At 55.4% G+C, this 26,816-nt stretch overlaps 13 protein-coding genes across 13 annotated transcripts; 8 read left to right on the top strand and 5 right to left on the bottom strand.

Annotated features, from left to right (window-relative positions):
- Positions 1 to 82: 82 nt before the first annotated feature.
- On the bottom strand, positions 83 to 2,207 carry J3458_022126 (uncharacterized protein; the record flags this gene model as incomplete). The annotated part of the gene is made up of 1 exon (XM_007811086.2): positions 83 to 2,207. One exon carries the CDS (start codon positions 2,205 to 2,207, stop codon positions 267 to 269), a length of 1,941 nt encoding a protein of 646 aa, XP_007809277.2. The 3' UTR covers positions 83 to 266.
- An 838-nt stretch (positions 2,208 to 3,045) lies between these two features.
- Positions 3,046 to 3,441, bottom strand: J3458_022125 (uncharacterized protein; the record flags this gene model as incomplete). The annotated part of the gene is made up of 1 exon (XM_007811087.2): positions 3,046 to 3,441. The coding sequence occupies one exon, from the start codon at positions 3,439 to 3,441 to the stop codon at positions 3,046 to 3,048; it is 396 nt and encodes a 131-aa protein (XP_007809278.2).
- A 20-nt stretch (positions 3,442 to 3,461) lies between these two features.
- On the bottom strand, positions 3,462 to 3,806 carry J3458_022124 (uncharacterized protein; the record flags this gene model as incomplete). Its single annotated transcript, XM_066122942.1, has 1 exon — positions 3,462 to 3,806. The coding sequence occupies one exon, from the start codon at positions 3,804 to 3,806 to the stop codon at positions 3,462 to 3,464; it is 345 nt and encodes a 114-aa protein (XP_065972164.1).
- Positions 3,807 to 4,505: 699 nt separating this feature from the next.
- J3458_022123 (uncharacterized protein) lies at positions 4,506 to 5,060 on the top strand (the record flags this gene model as incomplete). The annotated part of the gene is made up of 1 exon (XM_066122941.1): positions 4,506 to 5,060. The coding sequence occupies one exon, from the start codon at positions 4,506 to 4,508 to the stop codon at positions 5,058 to 5,060; it is 555 nt and encodes a 184-aa protein (XP_065972163.1).
- Positions 5,061 to 5,294: 234 nt separating this feature from the next.
- J3458_022122 (uncharacterized protein) lies at positions 5,295 to 5,933 on the top strand (the record flags this gene model as incomplete). The annotated part of the gene is made up of 1 exon (XM_066122940.1): positions 5,295 to 5,933. One exon carries the CDS (start codon positions 5,295 to 5,297, stop codon positions 5,931 to 5,933), a length of 639 nt encoding a protein of 212 aa, XP_065972162.1.
- A 599-nt stretch (positions 5,934 to 6,532) lies between these two features.
- On the top strand, positions 6,533 to 6,964 carry J3458_022121 (uncharacterized protein; the record flags this gene model as incomplete). The annotated part of the gene is made up of 1 exon (XM_066122939.1): positions 6,533 to 6,964. One exon carries the CDS (start codon positions 6,533 to 6,535, stop codon positions 6,962 to 6,964), a length of 432 nt encoding a protein of 143 aa, XP_065972161.1.
- A 710-nt stretch (positions 6,965 to 7,674) lies between these two features.
- J3458_022120 (uncharacterized protein) lies at positions 7,675 to 8,007 on the top strand (the record flags this gene model as incomplete). Its single annotated transcript, XM_066122938.1, has 1 exon — positions 7,675 to 8,007. One exon carries the CDS (start codon positions 7,675 to 7,677, stop codon positions 8,005 to 8,007), a length of 333 nt encoding a protein of 110 aa, XP_065972160.1.
- Positions 8,008 to 8,199: 192 nt separating this feature from the next.
- On the top strand, positions 8,200 to 10,405 carry J3458_022119 (uncharacterized protein; the record flags this gene model as incomplete). Its single annotated transcript, XM_007811088.2, has 4 exons — positions 8,200 to 9,299; positions 9,359 to 9,399; positions 9,455 to 9,691; positions 9,753 to 10,405. The coding sequence occupies 4 exons, from the start codon at positions 8,200 to 8,202 to the stop codon at positions 10,403 to 10,405; spliced, it is 2,031 nt and encodes a 676-aa protein (XP_007809279.2).
- A 480-nt stretch (positions 10,406 to 10,885) lies between these two features.
- On the top strand, positions 10,886 to 13,099 carry J3458_022118 (uncharacterized protein; the record flags this gene model as incomplete). Its single annotated transcript, XM_007811089.2, has 2 exons — positions 10,886 to 10,944; positions 11,059 to 13,099. The coding sequence occupies 2 exons, from the start codon at positions 10,886 to 10,888 to the stop codon at positions 13,097 to 13,099; spliced, it is 2,100 nt and encodes a 699-aa protein (XP_007809280.2).
- Positions 13,100 to 14,034: 935 nt separating this feature from the next.
- On the bottom strand, positions 14,035 to 18,848 carry J3458_022117 (uncharacterized protein; the record flags this gene model as incomplete). Its single annotated transcript, XM_007811090.2, has 3 exons — positions 14,035 to 18,143; positions 18,213 to 18,566; positions 18,638 to 18,848. The coding sequence occupies 3 exons, from the start codon at positions 18,846 to 18,848 to the stop codon at positions 14,035 to 14,037; spliced, it is 4,674 nt and encodes a 1,557-aa protein (XP_007809281.2).
- A 1,281-nt stretch (positions 18,849 to 20,129) lies between these two features.
- J3458_022116 (uncharacterized protein) lies at positions 20,130 to 22,656 on the top strand (the record flags this gene model as incomplete). The annotated part of the gene is made up of 2 exons (XM_007811091.2): positions 20,130 to 20,414; positions 20,490 to 22,656. 2 exons carry the CDS (start codon positions 20,130 to 20,132, stop codon positions 21,684 to 21,686), a joined length of 1,482 nt encoding a protein of 493 aa, XP_007809282.1. The 3' UTR covers positions 21,687 to 22,656.
- Positions 22,657 to 22,956: 300 nt separating this feature from the next.
- On the top strand, positions 22,957 to 25,326 carry MT1_2 (Sphingolipid C9-methyltransferase 1). Its single transcript, XM_007811092.2, has 4 exons — positions 22,957 to 23,158; positions 23,234 to 24,357; positions 24,428 to 24,536; positions 24,596 to 25,326. The coding sequence occupies exons 1-4, from the start codon at positions 23,054 to 23,056 to the stop codon at positions 24,779 to 24,781; spliced, it is 1,524 nt and encodes a 507-aa protein (XP_007809283.1). The 5' UTR covers positions 22,957 to 23,053; the 3' UTR covers positions 24,782 to 25,326.
- On the bottom strand, positions 25,132 to 26,460 carry J3458_022114 (uncharacterized protein; the record flags this gene model as incomplete). Its single annotated transcript, XM_007811093.2, has 4 exons — positions 25,132 to 25,269; positions 25,331 to 25,914; positions 26,017 to 26,162; positions 26,225 to 26,460. The coding sequence occupies 4 exons, from the start codon at positions 26,458 to 26,460 to the stop codon at positions 25,132 to 25,134; spliced, it is 1,104 nt and encodes a 367-aa protein (XP_007809284.2).
- Positions 26,461 to 26,816: the final 356 nt, after the last annotated feature.

The following is a 26,816-nucleotide window of genomic DNA, read 5'->3' as shown; positions in this document are numbered from 1 at the left end:
AATCCGTGTGACACGAATTGACAAGATCTCTGAAGGTTGTGTCATGGCACATTTCACCGTGCGACAACAGAATGCGTCTTATCGGAAGGGAAAAAAAAAAAAATCAAGTTAATAATTGCAATTTGATTATACTGATTTGTGTCTTTTATTCTTTGCCGGAGCTTGTACGGCAGACATCTGGACGTAATTGAGATATTGCATTGCAAATATTAAAACCTCCAATGTCCCATTCACCGCCGTCGAATCCCAGTAAACCACAACACAACTTAACATGCATTTGGCTTGCGGAACTTCAATCCGATGCTGGGCCTCCCGTCTTCATCGTTGAAGTGGATGCGCTTGACGAAAATGCAGTCCTCGTGAAAGGGACAAAAGTCATTCTCAACCTCGATTTGCTCGTCAAACCGGAACCCCCGAAAACAGAACCAAGTCTCAGCTGGTCCTTCACAGACCAAATGTATCGCGCTCTCGATGTTCGCGGGCTGCAGAGTATCTAGCAGCAATCGACTCACCTCCTTTGGCTCCATGTTTTCGGCCCCAACCACATTGAGAATGGTTAGATCAGACAACGCCTCGTCGATTGCACTGTCCCAGAATCGCAGACTCTGGTACTTGTACAGCCATTTTGGTTTGCCTGCCTCCGTCGTCAAAGGTGGCGTTGGGCCGCCGAGCTTGCCCAGATCACTGGAAATCTGGCCAACTACCTCCGAGGTGCCGTCAATCTGCTGCTTGATCGACCCGACAATCTCAACAAGCTCCCCGAGTGTCGTTTGCAAGCTGTCTGGGGTTGTTGCTCCTCTCCAATTTGTCAGCGCCTCAAGGTGTTTGGCAAGATTCTCCGACATGAGAGAGACCGCCTGGGACACCTTTTGAGACGCCGTTTCCCGATCAAGGTCAATGTTCAAGACTCTGTTGGCCAGTGTCGTAATGTCGGAATTTTTGGGAAAGTCTGCCTTTGTAATTATGGTATTCAGCGCATCGACTTTGTTAGCCAGTTCGACAACGTCGGCTTTTTTTGCAAGGTTTGTGTCCGCCAACTTGTTGTTGAGAACATCAACCTTGGCAGATATTTCTGCCAAGTCTGCTGTCTGCGCCTGATGCTCAGAGTCTCGAGCATCGTTGTTTCGCAGCACGGTGCTCGCCAGTTCCGCGACAACAGACCGGTTTGGAAGGTCGGAGGCGATGGAATCGATCTTGGAGACGAGATTACGCAAGTCAAGTCTCAGGAAGACTTGGTTAGAGATTCCCTGACGCAATTGTGCAAGAGTTGCCTCGTGGTCAGTGTTGGCCTGTAATACCTGTGCAGTCAGGTTGGTGATGTCGCGTCTCGGCACACGATCGCTGGCATTATCCAACAATCCAAGGGATTCCAAGTCTGATCTTGTCACCAAATTAGAGACGCCATTGCTCACAATGGCGTGAACTTGCTCTACCGACAATAGACTTGCCATCGCTTCAACCAGGTTCGGCAATACCGAGAGTCGCGATACAACAGAGTCAATATCACTCTTCGAGGCCAAGTCTCGCAGGGCCGCCTGCTGCTCTTTGAAATCGTCTTGCAGTTTCCGGATAATATTGAGATCTGCCAGTCCGGCTTGTATGGTGAGGAATCGGTCGTCCAGCAACTCCCGCACATGCTCAAATGAGTGGTCACGATCAGCTGCCAGTTCACGCATTCGACTATTGACCTCGTTGCGAGTTTCCCGTAGCGAGGTTTCACGGAAATCCAATGACTCCTGTCGCTCTGTTAACCGCTTCTCCATTTCGCAGAGGCGTTGTTCCTTTTCATCGAGGCGCGTCTCACGCTCCATCTGGCAAGGGGGTATCTCCGCATCTGCCCGGCGAACCTCTGTCGCGAGTGCAATGAAGCGGCTGTCAGGCTGCTTCTCCATCCGCTCACTGATATTCGACTTGAGCTTTTCGGTCTCTTTGTTGACTTGGTCATGAAGACGACTGTTGAACGTCTCCTGGAGCTTGTCAAGTTCCCTGCGCATCTCGGCCTGCGCCATCCTAGAGGCTTGCAGCTGAGTCTCTAGGATAGCCGTTTCTTTAACCATGATTTCTACCTGCTGCGACAAATTCCTCGCCCGTCGTAAAACTTCAAGTTTGAAGCCCTCCTCGACGGCTTCACTAGACGCGCCCTCGCATATACCGATCATGGTGCTGGCGTCCCCGCGCAGCTTTCCAATTTCTTCAATGAGAGTCATTTTGGAGTATTGTTTTGACTTGAGTAGCAATTTTGAGGCGATGATATTTGTCCAAATTGCTCACGGTTTGCGATGTGTTAATGTGTTAATGTCGAGACTGCTGGCGGTGGTTGCTGAGTTTCTCTTTAGCGCCGGGTGATGAAGAAGAACAAAATAAGACTTCGGGCACGGGCTGAGAACACCAGGCTTGAAAATGAGAATCCCTGCCTGTTGGTGGCTGGCGGCGGTTCACTGGTTGTCAAGTGTCAAAAGACTCCCCTTCACTGTGAGCACAAGGTGAGCACAAGGCGACATGAGCTCGAGGGTGACGTTTGGGACAGGATTGCGGGTAGCGCTCTAAGTCACGCCAACCACTGCCGAAAACAAAAGGTCATAGCCAGCTGACGATATAAGTTGCAAGTTTCATCTCTCCAAGAATTGGCTGAGCTGAGCGGTTTGCCATGTGATGGAATGTGAGATTGTTTTCCATACGGCCTGACAAATTTCTGATGTGACTTGTCCAGTAACTAAAATCCAGCTCCAAAGAATTAACGCGTTTACGGCAGAAACGGAACAAAAAAAAAAAAATCATCTCAAGGGGGCAGGCATACTTGACCATTTATTGAAATAAGGCGGATGGGATGGCGGATGAGGACGGTTCACTTTGGTAAAGTTCCCCAGGCATTTTAAGCAGTTTAACTTTTCAGATAGCAGTATGAATTGAGAGAAAATAAGCGCAATCGTTTTATTCATTTCAACCACCAAAGAATTAAAAGAAAGATGGAAAAAAAGAGACCACAGAAAACACCATCCACAATGCCAGCATCCCTTGATGACCCGTCATGCAAACCATACCCAATCAAGCCTCACCAGAATCGACCTTGGTGAACACGTCCCTGGCACTGACCCTGAAGTAAATATCCATGAACTCAGTAATGGGGATATCTTGACCCCCCCTTGCGAGCTGATGAGCCCAGGCGGCGATACCGGACCAGGAACGAAACAGTTCCAACTGGTTATAGGGAGTCGCAGCTTGTTGGTCGCGAAGACGCACAACCAACTTGCGAAGCCCTTCACCGCTGACTTGGCAGACGACTTGCACTGCCGGAGACATGTAAAGCCAGAGATTCTGACTTGGACGCTCGTAGCAAGCCTCCCAGTCTCTTTCTGGGGGAAAGGGAATGCCAAAAGTCCCACACTCATCATGCTGAGATTCGGGCCACGCAGGCCATCCCGGCACTATCTCGCTGCCCATGATGCTTGTCCAAGCCGACCTCATTTCCTCTTCGGGCGCGACGCTTTTCTTCCCTTTGCCCTTAGGACATGCGACTGGAGCAATGGGACGACTCTGCCGTCTTTTAGGACAGGCTCTGCGGCAGCGGTGCCCTTGGAAGACTCTCCTAAAGCCATGCAATCGACTCCAGCATCATCTTTGGGCGCTGGCCCAGCAGAAGCCTCGCTCTCGGGAGCCCATCGAGACTTGGCCAAGCCGCCAAGGCTACTCAGTTTGGCGACAGCGCGTGAAGACTCCCTCGCCTTCCTAGCCATAGCCTCCAGCCTCATCTGCTTCATTAGAGCGAGTAATTCGGCCTCTTCCGTATCCCATGCCTTCAGATACATTGTGCTGTACACAATGTCGGCTGGCCCAGTCGTCGTGACTGGACAGTGTCCCTCACTAAGCTCCCAAAGTTTAACTTTGAGCTTTTTGCAAAGCATGTCCAGTATTTTGAATTAAATAAATGGTTTGCCAAGAACGGGAACGCGAGGGGTCAACTCCTGAATCTTCTCTTTGTACATGTTCACTCTCATATCGTTGAGGAGATCCATCACGCCCTCAACGGTGGCGCTGGGGCGGGCTCTGAGCACTGCTGCCATCACTGCCTCCTTGAGCGGCTGGTTGATGATGTCGTCTGGGGTCCAGGCTATGAACTCCTCAGGCTGTTCCTTGGCCTGCTTCAAAACTTGTTTCTCGTTCAACGAAATGTTTCTGCTTTGCTGTTGCTGCTGCTGTTTTTTTGGCGGTGTTATCGTCGTTGTTGTTGCTGAAGTTGCTGCAGGTAGTCTTGTTTTGCGGGATATAAACTGGAGCAAGAATTAAAACATTGAAGTCTGGTGGATTTTAATTTGACCTAGGGTCAAGTAGCTAGCAGCGCGGGTACAGACCATTGACTCACTGAAAAAGTGAACAATGGTCACTTCAATGCTAGATTCGGCTTGACTGCCGGTTTGTAAAATCCTGCCAGCTGCGAGGTGAGTGCAAGTGAAAAACTCGGTTCGCGTATGGTTTGAATTCCACAAAACGTCAGACCCCATAGTCCCATGGAAACCGCAAACTTCTTCCTCCAACAGGCGAAGAAAGAGTCTACAAACACGAAAAAAATGTCAAGTATACCTATTGGCTCGGCCGAAGCGGCTTTTACGTCAACGTCCACAGATGTCCTTGAGGCGTACAATCGTCAATCCCGCATGTACGATGCAAAAATGATGTTCCACAAGCTGCTGGATGATTTGTCGTCTCCCGCAACCATGAGTCGCCTTAGAGACGCTAAAATTGGTATTATTCGGACAATTGAAGCTTTTGAAAGAGAGCACACCGGACAGTACGTTGTCTTTCAGTTGGCAATGTCCACGTCTCCGCGAGCCTTCCGATCTGTACTTTCGGGAACTATTGCTTGGGAAGCCTCTCGTACAGTGCCAATAGACTGGTATCATGCTCATAGGCCAGGAGTCTACGCCGTTGGGGTCGCAGTAGACGGCCGTGGAGGCAGATTTCTAACTGCATGGGAGATTCAGGATCTCGCTAGAGGTGGCGACAAATACGCCTCTGGATACCAAGCACTTCAGGTTCCGACAAGTCAGCGAATAACGTCTTAACAAGGAGATTTTATGTATCTTCGTGCCGTTGATGATGCTATTACACCTTTCAACCATTCATTGAAACCAAGTCAAAGCATTGCTAACCAAGATGAGCTTCGACGCGTTGTCATGTTCGCTGAGAGACTCCGAGAAAGGGTCAGGGTCATTTTATCCGTCAATCCAGCGGGCACTACTATTCAGATACAAAGTCCTCTGTATGTTGGATGTTCGGATAAATTAGAGGTTCGAACGATGGACTATGAGACGCCTGCTCTTTCAAAGGTCAACAAGTTGCTGTGCCTTACACTTGACACACTGAAGGCAATGAGACTGCCTTCTAAACTTGTTGTTCGTCCAATTATTCGCATTTGGGAAGGACACCAACTTCCACACGCAGAGCGACTTGTTGCAGAATCCTTGGTTGCGCAGAATGGCTTTAATGCCACTGAGGCCGGGGGCAAGGCCACGTCCCTTGCCAATCCGCTTAGTCTGCGAATAGCCAGGAGAGATGTCTTCGTCAACAAGTCGTTTTTTCAACAACATGTCGCTTCTGTGAAGTCACAGCTCGACGAGGGGGCTAGATTCGTTAATGATGTACACGGACTTGGCTACGCGTTTTCTAGGCTAAATGCGGAGACCAGTAAGCTTGACGAACAGCTTGATAGCTTCGCTGCTAACGAATCATGGACATGGGAGGATGCATGCCAATTACTGGAGCAGAAGCAAAAGCTGTCCGAGAAGCGCATCAATGCCAATTTCAATTTGCGAGTTCGATTGCAGATGTGCCAAACTCTGTTGAAATCCATGTCGCAGGAGTCTTTGGGTCGCTCGCTTCGGCCATCTGGAAGGGATTTTATCGCGGGAACGTCTGATGAAATGGACGTTGATTGAGAACTCCAGAGTAGGCGGTGCAATGGAACCGAGCGCGGATTGATTCTTCTATATGGACAGAAATATGAATAAGTAAAAATGACTTTGCTATTAATTACTTGTTGATTGCCATGAAGACCTTTCGGTAATTATGTTGCGGAACTGCTGGTACCCAATGAAGAAGTTTAGTGCTACTCACATCAATTGATCCGTCCGGTCTCTGGTTTGTCCCAATATGAATTGACCAGACATTGCAGCTCGGCTGCCATTCTATTTGATTCATTGTTTGCACACGTGGTCAATGCGTCAACGGCTGGTACATCTGCGAAAAGTCAATAGCTGTGCGACCCACTGCAGAACTCCCACCAGGGACCCAAACTCTCTGTGATTGTTGCTGTGGTCCAGCGGTGTTTTCAATGTTCATGGCCACAAGTTCACAACCAGCCCTGAGCCAACCAACAATCACCACATGTGCAACACAAACAACATTGAAATTTCGCGCAAACAAATTTCACAAATACAACCACCTTTGACCCGAAATCTTGACTACGTATTTTTTCGATTATTCCCTATTCCTCTAGTTAATTCCAAGGGCAGAATCTAACCAGGGAAGCAGAAGCATGGCCGAACAACGAGCGACGAGATCGGCGAGGGCCAGAGCTGCTCGCATTGCCAATCAACTCACAACGACGGGACGGACGAGACGTACACAAGAGGAGATCGACGCAGACAATGATGAAGACGAAGCTATTGCGGTAAATAGCAGGAGAATGCATATTGGACTGCGAGAAGCACTCCAAGACATGGTCAATAAATACCAGTCCGAGGTGATTGAGCCGGCTGCGAAAATCCACAAGCAAGAAGTTGAAGCATTAAATCGAAGGATAAAGAATAGCATTCATCCAGCAATGCCAAAAACTTTAATTGGAAGCCATGGCTGGTCTGAAGAAGACGAGGACAGCGTCCTCGCCAAATGGGAGACCGAAAAACAGTACTGGGTCAACGTCCACGACATAGGTAGGTATCTTAATCTCTGGAAGATTTGTCTGTAATATGGCAAATGCACGCCTTGGGATATCGTTGGCGTTAATATAAAGCTCACGTTTGAGCTTAGTCCTCGAGGTGATATGGGAGAGGAAGATGAAGAGACGAACCACACTTGGTCTGCCCCTTTCCTCTTGTATTTCATGCAGCTCGTCTGTCATCCCGCATGGTCGGCTAGCAAAGCTTCGTCCCGGGCTGTTCTACTAGCCACGGCAGTTCAGTATGCCGTTTGCGCACAAATGACCAGAGAGTCTGGGACCTAAAGAACCTGGCCGATGAGTTTTTTATTTTATTTCGGGACCTATGCCTGCAAAGATGCCCTTGCTTAATTTCAGACGTTCACAAAGAAGTTCGCGAGCGCATGGAGGCAGCAGGAAATGTCATGGTTCCAGTTATTTCTCATGTGTTGCGATCTTTGGAGCGAGTCGTCAAAGTGCCAGACGAGGCGTTGGTTACTTTTAAATGAGGAACCTTACTTTGTCACGACTCAAGACTTGGCAAACCTAATCAAGGCATTGGACCATACTGTTGACCCCGATACTGGGATTAACATGTTCATGCCTGTGGCAGTGACATATACGAGTGCAAAAGCCGCCCAAGGAGCTCGTGGTGTGCCCAGTGAACGGGTAGAGGAACTGTCTTTACAGATTATGCAGTAACGCATCACATCATACACGCACACAACTGTGACGGAAACAAGTCAATTCAGGTCTAGATCATGGAAAACAAATTCGGTTCCCGCCCACCACTACTGGCAAAGGTCTCGGTGGTCGCGCTTGATGGCATCGCCGCCCTTCTCAGCAACCATGTAGACCGGGTTTTAAATTCGGCAGTTGAGAATCACGGGAATAACAGATGCATTAATGAAACGGAGATTCTTGATTCCGTGGACCTTGAGGTTGGGGTCGACGACGCCCTGCTCGATATTCTTGGACAGACGAGCAGTGCCACGGGGGCGGAACGAGAAATAGTCGGGGTGCAGTTTCGGAAGATGGGGGCTGAGGGCCGATGCCAAGATGTTGGTCCATCTTCCGAGGCGGCTGCAGACTGAAGCGACCAACAGATTTGCACATGCGTCTTGGCGACGCACAAAACGAACATGGCCTGCATCCTTCCAATGCCCCGTCCGTCATGGTGCTCAATCAAAGGGACGCTCGTCGGGACTCGGCGGCTATAAAGGCATGGTGATTAACCGAGCCTGGCCTTGATTATACTCTCACCCAATGCTCCACCTTGCGCCAACATGTCTTCACTCCCAGAGTCAAAGGTAGACGTCCTCGTCATCGGAGCCGGCCCGGCAGGGCTGATGATGGCGACGTGGCTCGCCAAAAGTGGTGTCGACGCACGCATCGTGGACAAGCGCGGCACAAAAATCTTCAACGGCCAGGCAGACGGTCTGCAGTGCCGCACATTGGAGATTTTCGACTCCCTGGGGTTTGCACACCGCGCGTGGCGCGAGTCCAACCACCTGTTGGAAATATGCCTGTGGAATCCCGACCCAGACGGCCAGATTCGCCGGAGCGGCCGCATCCCGGACACGATTCCCGGAATCAGCCGGTTCCAGCAAGTAGTGCTGCATCAAGGCCGGATCGAGAGGTTTTTCCTCGACGCCATTGAAGAGTGTAGCGACATCAGGGTCGAGAGGGGCGTGATGCCAAGCAGCCTTGATATCGACGAGTCCCGGGTTGAAGACGACGATGCGTACCCCGTCACGGTCAAGTTGCGCCATCTTTCAGAAGAGGAGGCGACGCCGAAACAGGCCGCGAGCTCTGCAAACGGCGGCGCAGCGGTCCAGGACGGTCTTTTCCGCAGTAACCTGGCCAAAGACGACACCGAGGACCTCTTGGGCGCCGCGGCAAGGCTCAACGGCAAGGCCAACACGGAAGAGGTCGTCCACGCCAAGTATGTGCTGGGCGCGGATGGCGCACACTCGTGGATGCGGCGCCAGATTGGTCTCGGGCTGGAGGGCGACTCGACCGACTACATTTGGGGCGTGTTGGACATGGTGCCCATTACCGACTTCCCGGATATACGCATGCGCTGTGCCATCCACTCGGCCAACTCGGGGAGCATCATGGTCATTCCCCGCGAGAACAAGCTGGTCAGGCTCTACATTCAGCTCACGACGACGGAGAGGGTCGGCGACGAGCCGACCAAGGCAGACCGCTCCAAGATTAGCCCGCGGGTGATTCTGGAGGCGGCGCAGCGCATCATGGCCCCGTACACAATCTCCTATCAAAAGTTGGACTGGTGGACTGCGTATCAAATTGGACAACGAGTCGCCACCTCCTTTTCCGTCCACGACCGCGTATTCCTGGCTGGAGACGCAGTACATACACACAGGTATAAACAAGAATCTGCCACGCAGTCTCCTCGTATGCAAAGCTGATACGTCGCCGCAGCCCCAAGGCAGGTCAGGGCATGAACGTCAGCATGCAAGATTGTAAGTGGCATTGCGTTTGTTTACGGGAAATTCCGCTGACGCCATCTGCGCGCAGCTTTCAATCTCGGATGGAAAATGGCCAGTGTCGTCAAGGGCCAGTCAAGCAGACGCATCCTCAAAACATACGAGTCTGAACGGCGCCGGGTTGCGCAGGACCTCATCGCATTCGACCGCAAGTTTTCCAGACTCTTTTCGGGACGACCGGCAAAGGACGTCATGGACAAAGAGGGCATCAGCATGGAAGAGTTTAAAGACGCCTTTGAACAGGGCCACATGTTTGCGAGCGGCATAGGTGCGTTTGACCCTTCCAAAGGCACAAACCTTACAATCGTGGCCCGGCTAACAGACCACAGCGGTCAACTACGGCAACAGCGTCATGGTTGCCAAGGACAGTGGTGGAAACGGCGGGCAAGACGGCCGAAACGGCACGGCCCCCCCTGTTGCACGGAGAGTAGTCTCTGACCCGTCTGCTGCTGCAAATGTCATTGTCGGCAAGCGAATCCCCAGTGTAAAGGTGCTGAACCAGTCCGACGCCCGGCCGTGGCACCTGCACGAGCTTTTGCCCAGCAATGGGCGCTGGCGCGTTCTTGTTTTCCCCGGCGACGTCACAAAGGATGAGCAGCGGCAGAGGCTCACGCAGGTCGCTGCTGCATTTGACGACAAGAAATCATTCCTCCAGAGGCACACGCCCATCGGGGCGCGGCACGACAGCGTCTTTGAGGTCCTCACGATACACCGGGCGCCGCGAACCAGCGTCACCATTTTCGACTTTCCCCGAGTCTTGCGGCCGTACGACGAAACCGAGGGCTGGAGCTATGACAAGATCTTTGTAGATGACGTTTCGTATCACGAGGGACATGGAGAGATGTACCAGGCGTTTGGCATCGCTCCGGACGGCTGCGTCATTATTGTCCGGCCGGACCAACATGTATCCTACGTTGGGCCACTGGATAACCCCGCGGCGGTGAATGACTTTTTCGCCAATTTTATGACGGTGCAGACCTGATGCCAACCAAATGTTGACCCAGGGGTAGGCAAGGCGGAGAGAGCTGCTGTTCAGTGTTGAAGCCTTGGTGCTGTGGATTATCCCTTCGGTGACCCTGCCGGGGGCCGCCTGCGGCGAGCTGTGGCCTGCGGCCGGCTTTCATCATGTTAGTCAATGACACCTGACCACATGTGCTCTGGTTGCTTGCCAACGCGCCGTTTTACTCCGCTCGCCTTGTCATCGAAAGTTTGCTCAGGCGGGCGGGGAAGCCGATGCATCGGATGTTAATCATCGGAAGGACGGAGCGCCCCGCATTTCCCCCGCATTTCATCCTCCGTGATCCGTCCAGGGACAACGCCTGCTGGGTCATGTCAATCCAGCTCAGGGCCGAGTATATTCCAAAGTCACAAAAGTTCCGACTTTTACACAAGAGAAAACCGCGAGACGCTGACGGCTGGCCCCACAAAATCCTCCTCGGCTTCGTGTCCAAGACATCAGAAAATGAAGCCTCAAGGACGCGAAGACCGGCTACAACAGAGATGCTCCAGGGCATGTGACACGTAAGACCTCTTCCTTTGCTGTTTGAGACTCAGTGAAGCCTGTCAAGTCTGAGCGCCCGTTCCAATTCAAAACAAAACAAGACGAAAAAATTGCCCCTGACAAGATCCTTCTAGATGCAAGAAGCGCAAGGAGCGATGTGATGGCCGCCAACCGTGCAGTCGGTGTAATGAGCGCGCCGTTCAAGACAAATGTCGTTTTGACACGGACCACGGAGTCCGCCGGCGCCGGGCGCGGCATCAAAACGCGGCAAAGCAGTCGGCCGTGACGACGCTGGATGCCGAAGGAGTCGTGTGTACTCCCCAGTCTGCCAACACAGCCTGGGAGCAGCAGTCGTCGGTGGCCAGCTTGCACCAATCCAGACTCGTCAGGGACAAGAGGGGCAGGTTCATATTCCTGGGCGACTCGGCAAATCTCTCCCTGCTCCGTGTCATACGGCAGGTCGCCAGAACGTGCCACGGGGAGTCGAAATTCGTGGTCGATCCGCTGCGTGCTGGGTTTGTCGAGGCCTCGGCAGAGGACAGCGGCAGCTGGATGGACGCCGCGGAATGTGAGCCGGCCCCGGCCGTGTCTGCAGAAGAGGCGGGCTCCCTGGTGGACATGTTTGAGACAGCAACGTCTGGGTTGGTAGACTTTGTCGACATGGTCGAGTTGCGAGCGCGGCTGGCCGCAGCGCTGGATCACAAGTCCGCACTGCTGGCGCAAGAGCGAATCGTGCCATATCTGGTCGTGGCCATTGGCGCGCAGTCCTCGCGGCCGCTTGGCCATCACGCCGAAGGCTTCTTCCGCCGCGGCCGGTATCTTGCCACTCGCCACCTGACGGACGATGCCAGCGTCATGACAGCACAGGCGTACGTGCTCATCACCGTCTACCTATTGTCAGCGTCGCGTCGAAACACGGCGTCGATGCATCTGAGATTCGCCATTGGGTCGCTGTACGCCCTCGGAATACACAGAAAGGCCGTCGCCCTGCGGTTCACCAAAAGGGAGTCACTGTTGCGGGAGAAGCTGTGGACGACTGTCCGCATCCTAGATTTGTTTCTGAGCGCCTCGCTCGGCCGGCCGGTGGCGACTACCGAGACACGAAACACGCGGCTCCAAGACGAATACTCGGAGTGGAACGACTTGTGCGCGATTCTCGAAAACGTCCTGACCCAGGTTTATCAGCAGCGCTCCATCACGGCGGAAGTGGTCGACGAGATTGGACAACACCAGAGAGAATGGGCAGACAACCACACCAAGGCCAGGGCGACGGCGCAACCGACGACGGCAGCACCGGACATTGGCACCCTCCACATCAAGCAAATGTACTACTGGACCATCATGCTGCTCACGAGGCCGTTTCTGATGGAGCGAGTCGTGGCCCACGTCAACCAGACCGCCGCGCAGACCGACGACCTCGGGCCGTGTGCGCTGCCAGACCTGTCCAAAACACTCGTGTATGCCTGCGTCAACTCGGCCGTCAAGACCATCGAGCTTCTCGAGCCCCTGGTGCGGTGTACCGCAAGCGTCCCTGCCCGGCTGCCGCTGCTCATCGACGCCGCATTCCACTCTGCCCTGACCGTCGGGTTTGCCCATTTTGGCGACTTGTACCTTGTCTTCCCGCTGGCAAAGCATCTTGAACTCGCGCATTCGATCCTGTCAAGGTTTGCCGACGACCCGGTCGCCTCACGAAACGCCACAATAGTCATGTTTCTCATGGAAGTGTGTCAGCTTCACATCGAAAAGCGACACGCGGCCAACATGGACGTTGAGCGCGAGGCCATTGGGAAGCTGTTTGGACAGATTGACCATCCCGCCGAACAAACAGACCCGGGCCGACCCAAACATGGACACGAGCCGCCAGATGATGCCGCTGCCCAAGCAGCAGGCTCGTACGTTGCGGGTTTTCCCAACATGCACGCATCCCCGAGCAACGTGCCCCTCAACGGACTGCCCGAGAACCAGTCATCACACGCAACGGGGGGTTCGGCGTCTGTATACGGGGGTTCCGTTGTTTCTCAGTCGCCGCCACCGCTAATTCCGGGTTTGGACCCGTTTGGGCCGGTGCCGGCGGCTCTTGACAGTTCACTCGTTGGTAACCCGCAGCTGTTTTGGCTGGACTTTGACGAGGACGTCTCTTCACTATTTACAATCATTGGTCCGACACAGATCTAGGGATTCCTGACAATGTCTTGACGTCGGTAGCATACGGGGTGTTTGTGACCCCGGCTACTCTGAGCAGCACTGCGCGGGTGGTAAAGTAAGCGGCAACACCTTTTCCATCCCCAAGTCTCCCAATGGCGATACCAGCGGACCCGGGTGCTCTAATGGTCACCTTCGCGCCGAGCGCAGATACAAGGACGACTACTCTTGCGTTGCCAGTTTGGAGGCGAGTTTAAAGTCAACTCTATGTCTAGGACGCGCATTTCCATCAAGCAGACCTTTGACGGCGACAGCGGCCCGTACTTCATCATGGGCGTCGAGCAAGGCGGTCGACTATACAGCGTCAGGGGGGGGCAAGACCATTGCGGACGGCGACGCCAAGGTAACACGGTCCATGATGCCGACAACAACCGCTTCAGCGTCCATGTCAATGGCAAGGAAAGGTTTCGTGACGGTGACGCGCCAGGCGGCAGCTTCTACGACAAGCGCGTACGCGACCAACAGTGGTACGGGGGATCTGAGCATTACCTGCAACCAAGTCCAGTTCTGGCACAAGTAAGAGCTGGGGTTGGCAAGACGGACATAATGACGCAACTTGACATGAGAAAAATTTTTCGCCCATTTTGAAGAGACCAAGACAACTCAGGTAACAGACGGCTTGTTTCCTGGCCACGAAAAAAAAGAAAACAAGTTCAAGTCTCTTGCCCCCAGAGTAGACAAAAGGGGAGTGTCAATCATCAAGGCGTAAGAGGTCACGTTTTTGTGGGCAACTTGGATTGAAAACACAACATATGAAATTGTCTATACTAACATTTACATACAATTAGAAAGAAATAAAATAAAAGAAACAATTATACATCTTTTCAACCCACTCGGGGTCTCGTTTATAAACCATGTGAAAAATATATTATGACGTCTTATCAGCAAGCCATGCAAACACCCCCTCCTTACGAGCATCCTTCCCAGGACTTGCACTGGCTGGATGTGTCGACGTTCTTGTTGGCGGCCACGCAGGCAGAGTACTGCTTCTTACACTTGAGCTGGGTAAGAAGGCCGAGCGTGCGACGGTGGGGCCCCTCGTTGACGGTCGGGGCAACAAAGCCGTCCTCAAAAGCAGACTCGGAGCGCTTGTGCCCGAGGCAGCTCCAGAGGCTGGACTTGGTGCACTGGTCGTACTGTTCCTTGCAGGCCTGGGCACAGGCGTTGGTGACCTGTGGGTGCGAGAAGGTTGGGCACTTGGAGCTGTCCGCGTCACTGTACAGCTTAAAGGGCGAGGCGGCAAACTGGTCCTTGTTGTCGTTGCAGCTGACAATGGGCAGCGGGATGCCGCAGATGGAGCCGGCGTCCTTGCAGACGTTGGTGGGCGAGGGAGGGCAGACGGTGGGCGGCGGCGTCGGCGGGTTGGTCGCCGTGGGCACGCAGGGAGTGACAATGGTGGTGACGGACGCGGACGGTGGCTTGCAGTCGCTCTTGTCGCACTTGCCGAGGACGCACTTGAGACAGGAGAGCTCGATGGACTTGCAGAACTCGACGTACTTGAAGCAGCCGACGGCGCCGGTGAGACCGGCGCTCTTGAAGCACGAAGCCCACTGCAGCTTGCACACGGCGGCCGACTTGATGCAGCCAAGCTTGTCGTGCCAGTCCGGCACCGGGGGAGCGCACCAGTCTCCAATCTGGTACTCGCAGTCCGGGGTCGTGGTGGCGGTGGTTGTGCAGAGCGTCGTGGTGCTGAAGCCCGTAGTCGGCGTGGTTGGCGTCGATGTAATCGGAACAGGCGTGGTTGGGGTGGTTACCGGGACCGTGGAGACGGGAGTGGTGCTCTCTGGAACCGTAGTAGCGGGAATAGTGGTTTCCGGAACCGTGGTGACGGGAGTGGAAGACTCGGGCACAGTCGTGACGGGAGTTGAGGACTCGGGGACCGTGGTAACAGGGGTCGAGGACTCCGGGACAGTTGTGACGGGGGTCGTGACAGGAGTGGAAGAGCCGGGCACCGTGGTAACAGGAGTCGAAGACTCTGGAACCGTGGAAACAGGAGTGGTGGGAGTAGGAGTGCACTGGCTACCGGTAAAGGTGCTCGTGCATGTGACCGGTCCCGTCGGAAGAGGTCCGGTGGGATTAGGTCCGGTTGGCTGCCCAGGTGTGGTAGGAACGGGAGTACACTGGCTACCGGTAAATACGCTTGTACACGTGGTGGGGACAGGGCCGGTCGTCTCGGGCACCGTGGTGACGGGTGTTGAAGACTCGGGAACTGTAGTGGCGGGAGTTGAAGACTCGGGGACCGTGGTGACGGGAGTCGACGACCCGGGAACCGAGGTGGCAGGGGTGGTGGTAGGGGCCGGAGTACACTGGCTACCAGTGAATGTGCTAGTGCACGTGGCCGGGCCCGTGGGAACAGGTCCGGTGGACTGACCAGGCGTTGTGGGGGCGGGTGTGCACTTGCTACCAGTGAATACGCTTGTACACGTGGTAGGAACAGGGCCGGTAGTCCCTGGCACCGTCGTAGCAGGAGTCGAAGACTCGGGCACAGTCGTGACTGGAGTCGAGGACTCGGGGACGGTGGAAACAGGAGTGGTGGTAGGACCAGGAGGACACTGGCTGCCAGTCAACGTGCTTGTACATGTGACTGGTCCTGTTGGGTTAGGTCCGGTAGACTCGCCAGGCATGGTAGGAGTAGGTGTGCACTGGCTGCCAGTCAATACAGTCGTGCATGTGGTGACGGGCGAGGTGGTCGGAACTGGGCCGGTAGTCTCGGGTGTGGTAGACTGTCCAGGCGTGGTGGTAGGTGTAGGAGGACACTGGCTACCAGTCAAGGTGCTCGTACATGTGATGATCGTGGCAGGTCCCGTGGGATTGGGTCCGGTAGACTCGCCGGGCACAGTAGGAGCAGGTGTGCACTGGCTACCAGTCAACACGGTCGTACATGTAGTCACAGGCGTGGTAGTAGGGACCGGGATAGTGGTCTCGGGTCCGGTAGGCTGTCCAGGCGTGGTAGTGGGAACAGGGACAGTGGTCTCGGGTCCGGTAGGCTGTCCGGGCGTGGTAGTAGGAACAGGGACAGAGGTCTCGGGTCCGGTAGGCTGACCAGGCGTGGTTGTGGGCACAGGGACAGAAGTCTCGGGTCCAGTAGGCTGGCCAGGTGTGGTAGTAGGTGTAGGAGGACACTGGCTACCAGTCAAAGTCTTTGTGCATGTAATAATGGTGGCGACCGGGCCCGTGGGATTGGGTCCGGTAGACTGGCCAGGAATTGTAGGAACAGGTCCACAGTCGCTACCAGTTACGACGGTTGTGCAAATTGTAGGCGTGGTAGTAGGAACTGGGCCAGTAGTCTGAGGTCCGGTAGACTGTCCTGGTGTTGTAGTAGGAGCTGGGCCGGTAGTTTCGGGACCAGTGGTCTCGGGGCCGGTGGTCTCGGGCGTCGTGGTAGGAACAGGGCCAGTAGTCTCGGGGCCAGTAGTCTCAGGACCAGTAGTCTCAGGACCAGTAGTCTCGGGGCCGGTGGTCTCGGGCGTCGTGGTAGGAACAGGGCCAGTGGTCTCAGGGCCAGTGGTCTCAGGGCCAGTAGTCTCAGGACCAGTAGTCTCGGGCGTTGTCGTAGGGATAGGGCCGGTAGTCTCGGGTCCAGTAGACTGGTTAGGTGTGGTTGTAGGAGCAGGTGGGCACTGGCTACCAGTCAGTGTTTTGGTGCATGTAATAACCGTGCTGGTAAGAGCTGGGCCTGTAGGAGCCGGGCCCGAAGATCCAACACCAGTAGACTGGCCAGGCATGGTAGTAGGAGCAGGTCCGCAGTCGCTACCGGTTAGCACAGTTGTGCAAGTAGCAGGCGTAGTAGGGACAGGACCGGTGGTCTCGGGGCCGCTGGGGACAGGACCGGTAGTCTCGGGTCCGCTGGGGACAGGACCGCTGGTCTCGGGTCCGCTGGGGACAGGACCGGTAGTCTCGGGTCCGCTGGGGACAGGACCGGTAGTCTCGGGGCCAGTAGGCACAGGGCCGGTAGACTCGGGGCCAGTAGGCACAGGGCCGGTAGACTCGGGGCCAGTAGGCACAGGGCCGGTAGACTCGGGGCCAGTAGGCACAGGGCCGGTAGACTCGGGGCCAGTAGGCACAGGGCCGGTAGACTCGGGGCCAGTAGAGGCTGGGCCGGTCGAAGCTGGGCCAGTAGGCACAGGGCCGGTAGACTCGGGGCCAGTAGAGGCTGGGCCGGTAGAAGCTGGGCTAGTAGACTCAGGGCCAGTAGAGGCAGGGCCAGTGGGCACAGGGCCGGTAGATTCAGGACCGGTTGAAGCAGGGCCAGTAGACTCAGGGCCAGTAGAGGCAGGACCAGTTGAAGCTGGGCCGGTTGAAGCAGGACCAGTTGAAGCTGGGCCGGTTGAAGCAGGGCCGGTAGACTCAGGGCTAGTAGACTCAGGGCCAGTAGAGGCAGGGCCAGTGGGCACAGGGCCGGTAGATTCAGGACCGGTTGAAGCAGGGCCAGTAGACTCAGGGCCAGTAGAGGCAGGACCAGTTGAAGCTGGGCCGGTTGAAGCAGGACCAGTTGAAGCTGGGCCGGTTGAAGCAGGGCCGGTAGACTCAGGGCTAGTAGACTCAGGGCCAGTAGAGGCAGGGCCAGTGGGCACAGGGCCGGTAGATTCAGGACCGCTAGACTCGGGACCTGAAGAAGCAGGTCCGGTAGGCACAGGGCCAGTTGCAGAGGGCGTCACGGTGACAGTGACAGTAGCCGGGGCAGAACACTCGGCCGGCACGCTCGTAAAGGGAAGAGTAGGGACGACGGGATTGCTGGAAGCGGGCACGCTTGATCCGGCAGCGCTGGACGAGCCTGGGGCGGATGCTGCAGACGTGCCGGGGCCGGCAGTAGAGGCAGGGGGTGCGACCGAAGAAGAAACCTGGGGTGGCCCGGGGATACAAGGGTCCGTAGAAATGAGAGACTTGGCCTCGTACACGGTCAGACGACCGCGGCCGCCGCAAGACACGGAGCCGTCTCCGTGGCAAGGAATATTGCACTGCGAGGCATCGACGCCCTGGGTGGCCGGGTTCAGGAAAGAGCCGCACCAGCATTCACCTGATGTGAAAATGTTAGCACGCAAGATCAGAATTTTTTTAAGCTTGTTTCAAACGATGGAAGCCCTACCTCCAAACTCGGTACCGGCATAGGCGAATCCGTTGGCCTTGCAGGCGGCGATGCACGACGAGGGTGTGAGAGAAGCCGAGTCGACGTTGACGGGCCAGGACAGCGTCCTTCCCTTGTTTGTGTCGTCAGTGTAGCAGCCGATGGCCTTGTAATCGTCATCAGAGACCTCCTCGGGCTTCTTGGGGTAAGTCTTGTCCTCCCAGACGGACAGCGTCGAGTCTCCTCCGCACTTCTGGGCGTTGTTTCCGCTGCAGGGATACGAGCATGAGCCCTCGTCTGCGGACGAGCCGCCGAGGGTGTTGCCGCAGAAGCATATGCCGTAGTACTTGAGGCCGGCGTATCGGAAACCGTTTCCTAGTGCAAAACATGTAAGCGTTTCGTCCCTGTAACACGAACCGTCGGGGAAGCACAGAGGCCAAACACACCCTTACAGACGGCAGCGCACTTGTCAACCGTCATCTGGCCTTGGTCCTGGGTCGAACGCATGATGAGAGCCGAGGGGTTGCCATCTTTGACACAGCCAGCGTATTCAAACGTCTTGCATTCGCGCCCGCAAGGGGGCACCTCGACGTTGTGTGCCAGAGCCACATTGGCGAAGCCTGTGGCTAGCGCGGCCACGATCAGAGACCGCACCATGGCGAGCTATCTAAGAAGAACGAATGTATCAAGGTTCGGGGGGAATGAAGCGAGAGGAATGTGCCCTGTTGGCAAACGTGGAATTATACAGATGAGTTTCCGACAGCCAGAACGCAACCAGAAGGGAATATATATACGCGCCGCGAAAGCACAGCAAAGGGACTCATTTCCATGCTATTCCTTCTTCTAGTAAAAACAATGGCCATGAAATCATCGCACAGACTCGAGCTGCACAGTCTCAGCTCAGTCCATCGACGCCAGCTGCGGTGAGCTCGCAGCGCTGGGCCAGGATACCGACGATGCGGTGGGTGTGATTGGCTCGGTGTTTACCATGTTTATTGCTAAATTGGAAGTTGGAGCGGCTCGGCCTGGGTGCCGATGCTTGCAGCAAAGTCTAAATCCAAGGAAACAGGGCGCGCGATCGATTCAACCCGAACAACGCAGGGCCGGGCCTGAAACAGTAGGTAAGATTGGAAGGATGCAAAGGATTGGGCCAGCGCTCGTGACCTGGCACCCACGATCTGGTGTCGATGCCAGATCCCGGTCCCGAGCTGCAAATATAGCCTCACCGGGCGCCACCAAACTGGCTCTCGGACGCCCGTTCCTCGCCCGTTCCTGTGCCGATTAAGGTTCGCCTGTGGGCCAGGCTGCAGAAATATCCGATGTCCCGGGCGCTGAGACGTCCAAGCTTGGTAAAGAACAGAAAAACCACCAGCTAGTGCGAACGCCTGTTCCTGGCTAGCCAAGGAACGGATCCACGAACCTGACACAGATCTCTTAGCGCACTTGGCACAGTCATCATCAGTCTGCTCGTCAGTCCTACCACTGTTTTATCCTCAGCTTGTGCTCGGCGGATCCGACCGTGCCTTGAGCTCCTTGATGGAGTTGCCATGGCCAGATTTCCATCGTCCGGATCCCTAGTCCAGAGAAAAAGTCTCACCATGCCCAGCGTGCAACTCTGTTCGCTGCGAATGCCAGTTTCATCCAGTACATACAAACCCGTCAAGACGAACAACGGAAACGAACCATACGGTGTCATGAATCGCAGGTGTTTGATACATGTCCGTAGATGAGAATTTGCTGTCGAATATGTCTGGTTCGTGTATTTATAAATTGATCGTGTGTCAGGTCGGCCAAAAAAAATAGAGTTGAGAAGAAGAAGAAGAAAAAAACAGACAACACAAGGCTTGTGTGGTTGTCGACAACCTTCGAGCCCTCGAGTCCAACTCTATTGTATAATTCGCGCAGAATACGACCTCAACATCCTCCTGCGTCACCCAAATGCGGCCATTGGCTCTGACCCTGGTCCTTGGACTGGCCTCGGCCGCCGTCCAAGGAAACTTTGAGCCACTCCATGGCGGCATTCTCCAGGAGAGAACGTTGGGCCTTGATGAGATCCTCGGGGATATTTCTTCCGGCGGGCTCGGAGGGCTAAAAGCTCAAAAGATTGCGTTCTTGTGCAAGTTGGTGGACAAGGCCGAGAGCATTGCCGGATTTGTTGGTGGGTTGACGCTTGAGAGCCACTTGAAGAAGAAGCTGGAGTTTTTCCTCAAGGACAAGTGCAAGGTGAGTCCCTTTTCCATGGCGCAGATATCAACTCAAGACCGGGAGCTAAAGTGTGTGACGCATCCGTAAAAACAGAAAACCACAGAGACTCAGCCACCACCATCAACTTCTGTGCCGCCGCCCGAATCCCAAACTTCTCCTCCAGAGACGTCATCACCAAGTACACCTCCCCCAGAGACAAAGACTACTCCCCCAGAGACAGAGACTACGCCACCAGAGACAAAGACGACTCCTCCAGAGACAAAGACGAGCCCTCCTCCGGAAACAACACCGCCCAAGGAAACATCACCTCCCCCGACACCACCCAAGGAGACCACCCCTACCCCGGGGACGACGCCTCCCAAAGAAACTTCTCCCCCGGCACCGCCTACAGAAACCACCCCTACCCCGGGAACTACGCCTCCCAAGGAAACTTCTCCCCCAGCTACAACTCCCGAGACAGAGACGAGCCCTCCTCCGGGAACAACACCGCCTGAGGAAACGTCTCCCCCAACACCACCCAAGGAGACCACCCCTACTACTACCCCGGGAACAACGCCTCCCAAGGAAACGTCTCCTCCTCCGGAAAGTACAGCTCCCAACGAGACCACCCCTGCCCCGGGAACAACGCCTCCAAAAGGCCCAGAGAGCAGCTTTACCACCAAGACAACACCCAATAACAGCCCTCCCCCGGTCACGCTGCCGCCACCCACACCAACCGTCACAGAATGCATCGACGTCACCACTGCCATTCCCCCGTGCGCCACCGGCTGCTTCTCCTCGGCTGGCTCCCAGGTTGGATGCAATGACCAGGAATTTGGGTGCTTCTGCAAACCCGGCTCGCAGGAACAATTGTCCAAGCTTGTCGGACAGTGTGTCTCGACCGCCTGTCCGCCCGAGTCTGCCACTTCCGTCAGCATAGGCGTCAGCTCAGTGTGCTCCTGCTTCCCCAACCCGCCCTTTCCAACAAACACCGGAGTGCCTCCTACACCATGCACTCCGGGGAGCGGCGGCGATTGCACCCAGACCGAGCCTCGGCCCGAGCCCTCTACCCCAGGTGTCCCTCCTCCGGGTTGTACTGGCGGTGACGGCGACTGCAGTGGAAGTCCCCCCAGCCCAGGTGTCACAACGACCCCTTCGCAGGGAATTCCGTGCCCTATTGGGAATGGCACCGGAGTCGACTGTACCAGACCGACTTCGCCTCCAGTCGTGACGGCTGCAGCAGACAGGTTCGGTTTCGGCCTTGCTGGGTGCGTCCTGGGAGGCGCCGCGTGGCTCGCTCTAGCTCTGTAGAGCGACTGCTGGGCATGTCATCCGAGTCCTGGAGGCTCATGTAATTAATTCAACGGTATGCCGAGTGCTTCTTCTCTTTTTGCTAGTTACCACATAGAGGCTTTGTAGACGAGCCAAAATGATAGAATTTGTTGTTCTCGTGAATCAACTCTGGCTATATCCCCTGAACCCTCCCAGGGCGCGCAAAGGATTTTGGTTGCTGAGCTGCGGCAATACATCTGTGCACTTGAACTTGCCGGGCCACGTTGCCCCTGCAGTCGGGCGGACAGTAGAAGTTTGCAAAAGACAGCTGCCTGGTTTGTAGCCGTCGGCAATGTTCACATGGTTGCTGCGTTGGTTGTTGTGGCGTTTTTTTTTTTTTTCCCTTCTTTTTCGCCACACAGCTCAGTTGCCCAGAGTTACATCGACTTGGATAGCATGGGTTTCTGCCAATCACTGTCATTGTTGATTTGCATTTGCTTCTCGGCAGAGACAAGCGATGCCGGGGGAAAAGAGACAAGTGGTAGCATTTTGAGGAGTGCATGGCCACAAACTTGGCTACCGTACGTCGGCATATGTTGCTGCTAGCTTGCTGATATGAGGCCGTCTTCAAGTATCTGACAAGTCCAGGGCCGAATACTTTTAGCAAATAGTTGATAAACAAAGTGGCTTGAGCAACTCACTTGCAAATGTATCGTGAACCTCGTGAATCGTGGTGGATTGATGCCAAAGCCTGTCCACTACAGGCAAGCCCCAGAGGGCTAAACGAAAGAGAGATTGGAGAAATTTGATCCGAATGTAGCCGTTGATGGTCCAAGCCCAGCCTTTTCCGCCTTCTCTACGCATTGGTCGACATGTCGTTGGCATTTCGTTTCCAGTGCCACGAATCCCTGCACAAGTCGCCAAATCGAGTGGCGGCAAAAACGATGGCCATGACAGGAATCAGGAGGCACGTGTAGCTACCCACGAGCGACATCTGGGCAAGGTCAGGATTGTCTTGCAAGGTATTTAGGGTAGGAGATGTGGTGGGATGTGCGACTGGATTCCTCGCACGCCGCGGGGCGGGAGCTGTGGCCCATGTCACGTGAGCGTCCGGCATGGCACCGCCCCGCTCCGTCCGTCCGTCCGTCTCCACAGACGCGGCCATCAATCGCGAGGCTGAAAGCTGCCTCGCTTGGTGATGGGCAAGTGGGGCTCATCAATTTGTTGTGCGTTGCCCGGTGCCAGCCCTGTCAATTGTGAAGTCAAGGGGGCATTTTTGCTGGGGCCTGCTCCAACCCCCTTTCATCAACGTCGGTACCAGGGCTCATCAACCTTGACGTCAACCTCGGACTGCTCGTGGTCCTTTTCTTGTCTTTACATCTCTTCATCCCACGCGCTCTGCAGTCATGAAGAACAAGCCGGACCTCGAGGGTGACATCACCTACATCAAGACGCCCAAGGCGGCGCCGTCTGCCTTTGAGGCGGTTGATTGTGGCGTGCCCATCACTCACGTAAATTTCCTTCCAGACTCCCCGTCCCTGCCCACGAAACCACCTCAATTGCCCCTGTGCTAACTGCAATTGAAGTCTCCTACCATTCACAATGCTCCTCTGCCGGCCGAGGGCGCGGGGAGTGAGAGCTTCTCCAACATTGTCCTGGGAGTCCTCCTGGTGGGCGTGCCCTACTTCCTGAGCCGCCTGGTGGGCGGCGGCTTCAAGACGACCGTCTTCTTTGGCATTCTCGCGCTTTTCCCCATTCTCATTGCCTACTGGACCTACACGTCCAACTTTAGCCCGCGCATCAATGAGCGTGTCAAGCTGCCCGGCCGCCCCGTTGAGTCGTACGTGACCTTCAAGGACGCCGCAGACCAGGCCAAGTGGAGCGGAGCCAACAAAGTGCCCATCCAGACCTTTTCGGAAATGTACATTGACGGCAAGGCTGACTTCAAAGGCGACGTCTTGGACGTGCTGGAGTACCGCCACGACTGGTCCAAGTTTAGCTTCACCTGGGATCTCTTCAAGTACATCTTGCTCACCTTTGGGCCCGACGTGCTCTTTCACACCAAGGACCAGGACATGGAGCAGATCCGCCCCAACTACGATTCCGGAAATGACCACTACGCCTGGTTCCTCGGCCCCCGCATGATTTACACCAGCGGCATCATCTCGGACACGACCCGTGAGGAAACGCTGGAGGAGCTCCAGGACAACAAAATGGCCATTGTGTGCGAGAAGCTCGAGCTTAAGGAGGGCGAGACCCTTTTGGACATTGGATCGGGCTGGGGCACTCTGGCCAAGTTTGCCAGTGTAAACTACGGAGCAAAGGTTACCGGCATCACCATTGCCGAGAACGGCGCCGCCTGGGGCAACGACGTGCTGAGAAACGCGGGCGTCCCCGAGGAGCAGAGCCGAATTCTGTGCATGGACTACCGGGACGCCCCCAAGCAAAAGTACAACAAGATCTCGCAGCTCGAAATGGGTGAGCACGTCGGAGTTCGAAAGCTCACCACCTTTTTCCGCCAGTGCTATGACATGCTCGAGGATGACGGCGCCATGTACGTCCAGCTCTCTGGCCTCCGACAGGCTTGGCAGTACGAGGACTTTATCTGGGGCTTGTTCCTCAACAAGTACATCTTCCGCGGCGCCGATGCCTCGACACCCCTGTGGAACTACGTCCGGTCGCTTGAGAGTGCCGGCTTCGAGGTTAAGAGGTTCGTGACGCCCCATCTTGTCGGCAAACTTGAGAGGCAAACAAAAACTCACCGAAAAAAAAAATTGCAGCGTGGATACCGTCGGCGTGCACTATTCCGCCACTCTCTGGCGTTGGTACCGCAACTGGGTAGGAAACGGCGATGCCATCAGGGCCAAGTACGGCCAACGCTGGTACAGAGTATGTTGACCCCTTGCCAAAATTTTAGTCTCTAGATGGAGCGACTGACAGGAGTGCAGATCTGGGAGCTTTTCCTCGCTTGGTCCGTCATTGCCTCCCGCCAGGGAAGTGCCACGTGCTTCCAGATTCTTGTTGTGAAGAACCTCAACTCGGTCCACCGCATCAACGGTGTCGGATCACAATTCGGCCTGTCTGGAGCTTTGGCGGCGAGCCGTGCAGCTGGCAAGGCGTCTCTCCCCAAGTAAGATTTGAAAGTCAGATTAACGCCCTTGGCATGGCTCAGTTGACCAGATGCCGTGCAACAAGCTTGGTCTAGTTCTTTTCTCTCACTTTTTTTATACGTCTTCTTTTTTTTTATAAAAAGAGCTAAAGAAAAAGAATCGTCGGGGGCAAGGCCATGGGTCTCGCGTGAGATGAACGAGATGAGGAAAATGAAAATATAGAGCTATCTGGATGCTTTCAAAATTTAAAAGTGTACTAGTCTCACGGGGCGGGCTACATTCATGATGGAAGATTCATTTCATTATATAGACTGAGATGGCGCAAATGGGCGCGCAACAACGGCGCATCACGACTGGCGCACTGGCAATCTAAGCTATAACATTTCCCTCAACCACGCCTTGATCTTTTTGCCCTGCAGTGTTTCTGTATTGTCCCCGACATAAATGTTGTACACGGGAGCAACATGGGCTTCGCGGTGTCCTATAAACAGTTCCACGTTGGGCAGGGCGGCCTAGTACCGATGTTAGCCTAGGGAACTATTTTTTTTTCTTTGACGAGCAAAATCAACATACCTTGAGCTTCTCTGCCAGGTCCTCAATCGCAGGCAGCAAGACTTCATTGCCGCCGGCCAGTATCAGCACCCGCCTGACGGGGAAAGCCGCGAGCCAGCTCTGGGGCGCAGCCGACGCGCTCGTAAAGTAGTCCTTGTCGGCGCCGCCCAGGAACGTGTAGGACCAGGGCTTGTCGACGGCGGGCGTGATCAGGTCGCCGCCGTGGTAAATCTCCCGGTCGGCGTGGGACTCGCCGATCAGGGTCCAGGGCGCAATGCCAACCGCGCCCGCGAGCGGCTCGTCCATCTCGAGCCTGCGGATGGCCGGGTGCCCGTGGGCGAGGTGAGACAGCACGCCCATGAGCAGGTTCCCGCCTGCAGAATCACCGCCGACGAGCACCTGCGACGGCTTCCGCCCCGTCTCGTCGAGGATGTAGCGCAGCGCCTCGACGCCCTGCGTGAGCTGCGTGGGGTACGTCGCGCCCGGGGCCAGCGAGTACGTCAGCACGAAGACGGCCAGGTCCTGGCCCGACCTTTGCGACGACGTCACCAGGCTCTGCAGGAACTTGAAGTATCCCAGGTTTGCGGGCAGACAGAAGCCGCCGCCTTTGTTGCGTCAATGTCAGCCATTTGGTTCGTTTGGGTAATGACGGCCGCCCATAAGAGAAACGACGGGGAAAAGAAAGGAAAACAGGGGAATGAATGTACCGTGGTACCAAATCAGGACGTTTGCCGCGTCTTTATTCCCAACCCAGTGGCCGCGGGCGCCGGCTCCCAGGGCTACAGTCTCGGGCTTAATGTTGGCGGAGCGAGCATACTGCTCGTACACGACGTCGGTCAAGGGCGAGATGAATCTTGGAGCGAGTGAGACCATTGACCATTGTGCGGGTACGTAGAGGGGGATGGGCGGGCCTACTGCAGTTGAAGAGGCGTGAGTCTGGCCGTGGCCTTGCGCAAAACGGCGTACGCAATGTGAAGATGCAGGCTGGGCGCGTCTTTTTGGCCCCGGAACAGACCGGTAAACATGGCGAGCAGGCCGGCTGCAACAACCGAGACAAGACCGGGAAGCAGATCGAGCATGCCCAAGGTGGACAGCTTTGCCGTGTTGGACGGCGTGTTGGACGGCGTGTTGGACGGCGTGCTGGACGGCATGCTTGAATTTGCACTCTTGCTTTCAATGCTGGTGAGGTGATGATTTTGCAACGCGTAGTGAAGGTTTTCGGCCAGCTAGTCTAGCCGGGCCTCCCAGATTACGTGGCCCTTCTAGACTACGGATCCGTTGACACCATTCAAATTTGTTTCGCAAGTCTGGACGGGGCCAATGGGATATTGTGTCCGCCGCAAGGGCCTCGCACGCCATGGTTTGTTCCAATCAGCAAGAGACCAGTTGACATTTGACGAGGGGCCAAAAAAGGGCGTAGTCTCCGTACCTCGGCATCATGGGTGGTTCCGCGGCTCCGTCGGGGGTCCCCGCAGGAGTACGGCAGTCCGGGCATCACGCCAAACGG

Source organism: Metarhizium acridum (assembly GCF_019434415.1).
Source record: "Metarhizium acridum strain ARSEF 324 chromosome Unknown scaffold_587, whole genome shotgun sequence".
NCBI classification, from domain to species: domain Eukaryota; kingdom Fungi; phylum Ascomycota; class Sordariomycetes; order Hypocreales; family Clavicipitaceae; genus Metarhizium; species Metarhizium acridum.
The sequence above is the reverse complement of the archived record's forward strand: the minus strand, read 5'-3'. Positions and strand labels throughout refer to the sequence as shown.

Excerpts from the sequence above, each read along its gene's own strand:
- MT1_2 (XM_007811092.2), top strand. The coding sequence starts at position 23,054 with ATGAAGAACAAGCCGGACCTCGAGGGTGACATCACCTACATCAAGACG. Across the intron at positions 23,159-23,233 it reads GTGGCGTGCCCATCACTCAC|TCTCCTACCATTCACAATGC; the intron begins GTAAATTTCCTT and ends CTGCAATTGAAG. Across the intron at positions 24,358-24,427 it reads GCCGGCTTCGAGGTTAAGAG|CGTGGATACCGTCGGCGTGC; the intron begins GTTCGTGACGCC and ends AAAAAATTGCAG.